The sequence below is a fragment of the Nuphar pumila genome, chromosome 13 (genome assembly GCF_984573655.1).
Source record: "Nuphar pumila chromosome 13, dmNupPumi1.hap1.1, whole genome shotgun sequence".
Classification (NCBI taxonomy): domain Eukaryota; kingdom Viridiplantae; phylum Streptophyta; class Magnoliopsida; order Nymphaeales; family Nymphaeaceae; genus Nuphar; species Nuphar pumila.
Window position 1 is genome coordinate 19,066,807 of NC_143261.1, and position 5,288 is coordinate 19,072,094.

At 43.9% G+C, this 5,288-nt stretch overlaps 1 protein-coding gene across 1 annotated transcript; it reads left to right on the plus strand.

Moving 5' to 3' along the window:
• Window positions 1–1,291: 1,291 nt before the first annotated feature.
• Window positions 1,292–5,036, plus strand: LOC149817993 (mechanosensitive ion channel protein 6-like). Its single transcript, XM_089986130.1, has 5 exons — window positions 1,292–3,273; window positions 3,378–3,501; window positions 3,699–3,992; window positions 4,085–4,287; window positions 4,754–5,036. Exons 1-5 carry the CDS (start codon window positions 1,292–1,294, stop codon window positions 5,034–5,036), a joined length of 2,886 nt encoding a protein of 961 aa, XP_089842256.1.
• The last annotated feature ends 252 nt before the right edge of the window (window positions 5,037–5,288 follow it).

Consider the following 5,288-nt stretch of genomic DNA (forward strand, 5'->3'; position numbering starts at 1 on the left):
TTATATATTGTAGTTTGTTGCAAATTTTTATTCTATTAATTAATTTCAATTAATTTTTATATGGGTTTATCTTGTGGATCTCAAATTCAATTGGGATCTAAACTCATTTAATATATCCCAATCAATATACATTCATACCCAACTACCAAAAATCTAAATCCAAATTCACATGAACTTGTACTTGAATTAACTTAATACTAAGTATAATTTAACTCTAATTAAGTTTGCTTTTAAATTAAATTTTGAACTAAATTCAATTTTGTCTTTATTTAACATGTGTGAAGTTATCATTAATTAAACCTCTAATTTTTCGCCTAATTTGAATTGAAAAATTCATATTTTCAGTGTTAAATCAGTTTTGAAAAAATGCAAGTGTTACACTATGTCAGGGTGATTTTTCTATACTGACGTCATGAGTAGGGTTATCTCTTAAATGCTTCATCTTTAAGAGATACAGAAAAAAAATAAAATACACTCCATCATCCGAACTCACTCAAGCTTATACTCTTAACTTGAATTGTGAGACATTAAAAACAATGTATCCAATGTTCGAAGAATGAGTTTTTTTCTAGTATCCATATTTGATACAAACTTATATAAGTTTTCAGCTCATCTCATAATTGCAAGCAATATCAAAACAACAGTTCAAGAATATAATTACATTCATATTTTAATATTCATCAATTACATAAAATATTATGCAAGAACATATAAAAGAAACCCCAATAAGTGTCGGGTCAAGCTCTCGACCTCTCAAAGTGCTAAAGTCTGTCATGCTTTTACGAGCCCGGGCAGGCCAGGCCGAACCCGATGTCCACCTCTAGTTTTCCTTCATGTAAGATCAGAATAGATTTGAAACAAACATGAACCTCAACTTAGAAGAAAGGACTCACGAGAAGAGGAGCAGTTTTTGTTGGAACGTTGCTGGTTCGACTCCCAAATGGCACGGATGTATAACTGGCAGGGGTCAGCTCAGTTGGAAAAAAAGAAGAAGAATAAGAGAAAGGATGTCAGCCCAACAAATAAATTGGTAGTGGAACAAAGGTAGTAAATTTCAAGAAGGAGACGACAAACTTGCTTACACCGCCTGCAACTTCCTTCTCTTTGCTCCACCTGTTGCACCACCGTCCCCCTGCCTCGATCTACGCGCGGCTTCACGGTTGCCGAGGCTGTCTTCTTTTCTCGTTTCCTTTCCTTCCGGTTTTGCCAATTTCTTTGATGCCCATTTCAATGCTAGTAGCGTTATTTGTCAGACAGACTGTCCGCTAAAGGAAGGAGATAAAAGTAAACAATGTACTCGTTGAAGAAATCATTCAAGTCTCACGACTCCTATAAACATCTCGGAAGAAGAAACATGCACGCAGAGGAAGAAGAAGAGTCCAACCTCTTGGTCCCCGACTACCCTTCCGGCATGTCGCGCGATTCCGGCTACGAGAGACAGGTGGTCGTCCTCAACATCGACCGAAACTCCGGCGAGACCAACGCCGTTCGTCAGGCCACTGGTGGCACCACCACCATTTGGAGGGAGCCGAGTTACGACTTGTGGAACGATCCCCAGTTGGATAGTACTGGTAGAGCCAATGCTGCGGTCATGAACGGTAAGACGGGGTTCGCTTTCCAGCCACCTCCGGCCGACGACCCACCGACGAAGCTGATCGGACAGTTCCTCCACAAGCAGCGGGCTTCTGGCGACGTGTCCCTGGATATGGATTTGAACATGGTGGAGCTCGGAGGCGGTGGGGTTCGAGAGGAGGGCGGCCGGCAGAATCTGCCACCCTTGTTCGAAAGCCAGCCATCTTTGCCCAAGTCCTCCGCGGCTTCCTCAGGACACCACAACTCCAAGGACCTAAAGGTCGCCTTCGAGATTGCCTCACGCGGTGAGTGCATTCGCCGGAGAGCGGTGGAGAAGAAGAAGGGATCCGGTAGCAGCAATGACGACGACGACGACGATGGTGGTGATTCTTCGGACGGGAACGCCGGCAAGGTTCTGCGATGCTCCTCGACGGTTTCCGCGGCGAGGCGGCCATCGTTCCAGCGGAACTCGAACTTGCTCAGGACGAAGACGAAGTCAAGGCTGATGGATCCTCCCCGGACTATGCAGAACTCCCACATCATCAATCAGAACAATGCCGCTTCAGGTTGTCAAGAGGTGAAGAAATCGGGGATTCTGAAATCGGCGGCGTTGGGCGGCGGCGGGAAGGGTGGTGATGGTGAGTTTGATGAAGAAGAAGATCCGTTCTTTGATGAGGATATTCCCGAAGAGTTCAAGCACGAGAAGCCCGGGGCCTTCACTGTGCTTCAATGGGCGAGTTTCTTCCTGATTCTGGCCGCTTTCGTTTGCAGCCTCAGCATCCCCTTCCTGTCCGGACGGAACCTCTGGAGCCTCCACCTCTGGAAATGGGCGCTCTTGGGGCTGGTCGTCTTCTGCGGTAGGCTTGTTTCTGGTTGGGGGATCAGGCTCGCCGTCTTCTTTATAGAGAGGAACTTCTTCTTGAGGAAGAGGCTCCTGTACTTCGTCTACGGCGTGAGGAAGGCCGTGCAGAACAGTCTCTGGTTGGGGCTCGTTCTTATGGCTTGGCATTTCATGTTTGATAAGAAGGTGGAGAGGGAAACGAACAGCAAAGCATTGCTCTACGTCACCAATGTTTTGTTATGCCTCTTGGTGGCGACGTTGATCTGGCTGGTGAAGACTCTGCTCGTGAAGTTCTTGGCTTCGTCCTTCCATGTTAACGCCTATTTCGATCGGATTCAGGATTCGTTGTTCAATCAATACGTGATCGAGACGCTCTCCGGGCCGCCATTGATGGAAATACAGCAGAGCAAGGAAGAGGAAGAGATGGTGATGTCTGAGGTCAGGAAGTTGGAGAATGCCGGTGCGAAGATACCGATTGACATCAGGGCGGCCGCCAGAGGTGCTGCAGGGGTGGCTATCAAGAGCCCCCGGGTGATTAGAAGCGGCCCTTTCGATAGGAGCCCACGAATCGGAAAGAGTTGCAGGTTATCGGGTGGGATTCCTCGTGTAAAGGATCGTAGCAGGCTGCAGGACGAGGGGATCACCATCGACCATCTTCACATGCTCAACCAGAAAAATGTCTCTGCTTGGAACATGAAGAGGCTGGTTTACATTGTGAGGCATGGGGTGTTGTCTACTCTGGATGAAAGGATACAGGGTGTGGATCGGGAAGACGAGAATGCGATACAGATACGTAGCGAGTATGAAGCCAAGGTTGCTGCCAGGAAGATTTTCAACAATGTGGCGCGACCTGGAGCCAAGTGAGATGTTCTTACTTGATATTTCTTTTGTGCTGCCTCTTGGTTTTATCTTTTATCTGCAGAATGCTTGAATTCTCCAGCTCTAATCGGAGAAATTTGAATAGGTGTATCACATTGGTTGATCTGATGCGGTTTTTGAGTGAAGAAGAGGCCATCAAGACTATGAGTCTATTTGATGGAACAAAAGATGCAAAGAAAGTTGGCAAATCTGCTCTGAAAAACTGGGCGGTAATATTTCAGTGCTCCTCACTTCATATCCATTTTGCTCAAAGCCTTGTTTGCTTAGTGATTTGTCCTACTGTTGTCTTGATGTCACATTCTTTGCTTGAGGCATCAGTAGGAGCATGAACATAAATGTAATAGCAAGTCTCATTGTTGCGAAGGTCATGTGATTAGTAACGGGATACCCGTCTGACTCGTTCTAGGTTAATGCATTCCGAGAAAGAAGAGCTCTTTCTTTGACACTGAATGATACCAAAACAGCAGTGAACAAGCTCCATCAAATGGTCAACATAGTGGTGGGCGTCTTGATAGTGATGATATCTCTTCTTATTCTGGGGATCGCCACAACCCACTTTCTTGTCTTTATAAGCTCTCAGATTCTGCTTGTGGTTTTCATCTTTGGGAACACCTGCAAGATGATATTTGAAGCCATTATTTTCTTGTTTGCTATGCATCCCTTTGATGTTGGTGACCGTTGCGAGATAAATGGAGTTCAGGTATGCAATTGCCCTTGGTTTGGAAACTTGGTCCCGAGCTTGCAACATCAGTAAGTTTGGTATTTTCTGACTATTTCAAATCTGACTTGCAGATGGTAGTAGAGGAGATGAACATTCTGACCACTGTATTTTTGAGGTATGACAACCAGAAGATCACATATCCAAACAGTGTGTTATCCACCCTGCCCATTAGCAACTATTACCGAAGTCCTGATATGGGTGATGCGATCGAGTTCTGTATTCATATTGCAACTCCTGTAGAAAAGATTGCCATCATGAAGGAGCGAATAAAGTCGTAAGTGATACAATCCATGAGTTTTGCTATTCTGGTTAATACGTGACAACTTTCAAATTCTTAATCTCTTCTTTTAGCCCCCCATTTCTTTGCAAGTTCTAGCATTTGAAGAACTTAGTGGCCCTTTGCAATATAATTACAGGATTGGACGTTGTACAATTCCCTTGTCATTCCTATTAGTGGAAGAAAGTAATCTTTCTTGATCAAAAGATCAGTATTCTTTCTTTATGTTGGTCTTCCCTGAGAATCTGCTCTTTCTTTGGAATGATCTAGCTTTACCACGAGCCCTTTATATATTGGTCCTGAAATTTGATGGTTTGGATGCACTTGGTTCCTACTGTTGAGTTTGACATCTTTCTCATGCTTGTCAAATGTTCTTTTATCAAAAATACTGTTTCTAGTAGTTCTTATTGTGCGGTAGCCATGTTTTCATCCCAAACATAATTTTGATTTTCCAATGGAACAGATACATTGAGAGCAAAGAGGACCACTGGTACCCGAATCCCACTGTCGTTATAATGAATGTTGAAGACATGAACAAGTTGAAAATGGCTGTTTGGTTCCAGCACCGGATGAATCATCAAAATATGGGGGAGAAGTGGATTAGGAGAACTCGTGTGGTGGAAGAGATGATCAAAATTTTCAGGGAGCTAGATATTGAATACCGTATGCTGCCTATGGATGTAAATGTGAAAAATATGCCCACTGTCACTTCTACTAGCCTTCCATCAATTTGGACGACATCATAAGGCTTAAAGTCAGTCACAACCAAAGTTTCTTCCTCAGAGCTGAAGGTGTTCAAGTTGGTTGTCTCTACTTTTTTCTTTTTTTATGTAAAGGTAAAGGCTTCTTAGGCATTACTTTTTTGTATGATCATCTTGATATGCATGTCCTCAGTCGAGATGATTCGGTGCATGCCTTTGTGGCTATTACATTTGTATGGTGATGGTATGCAGATGGCTTTTGATGATGATATTATGAGACTTGAAACTTTTGCTTCC

Bases quoted from the DNA above. Each gene is read 5' to 3' on its own strand.
- LOC149817993 (XM_089986130.1), top strand. From the start codon at position 1,292: ATGTACTCGTTGAAGAAATCATTCAAGTCTCACGACTCCTATAAACAT. The intron at 3,274-3,377 runs GTGAGATGTTCT...AAATTTGAATAG, and splicing joins GTGGCGCGACCTGGAGCCAA to GTGTATCACATTGGTTGATC. The intron at 3,502-3,698 runs GTAATATTTCAG...GACTCGTTCTAG, and splicing joins CTGCTCTGAAAAACTGGGCG to GTTAATGCATTCCGAGAAAG.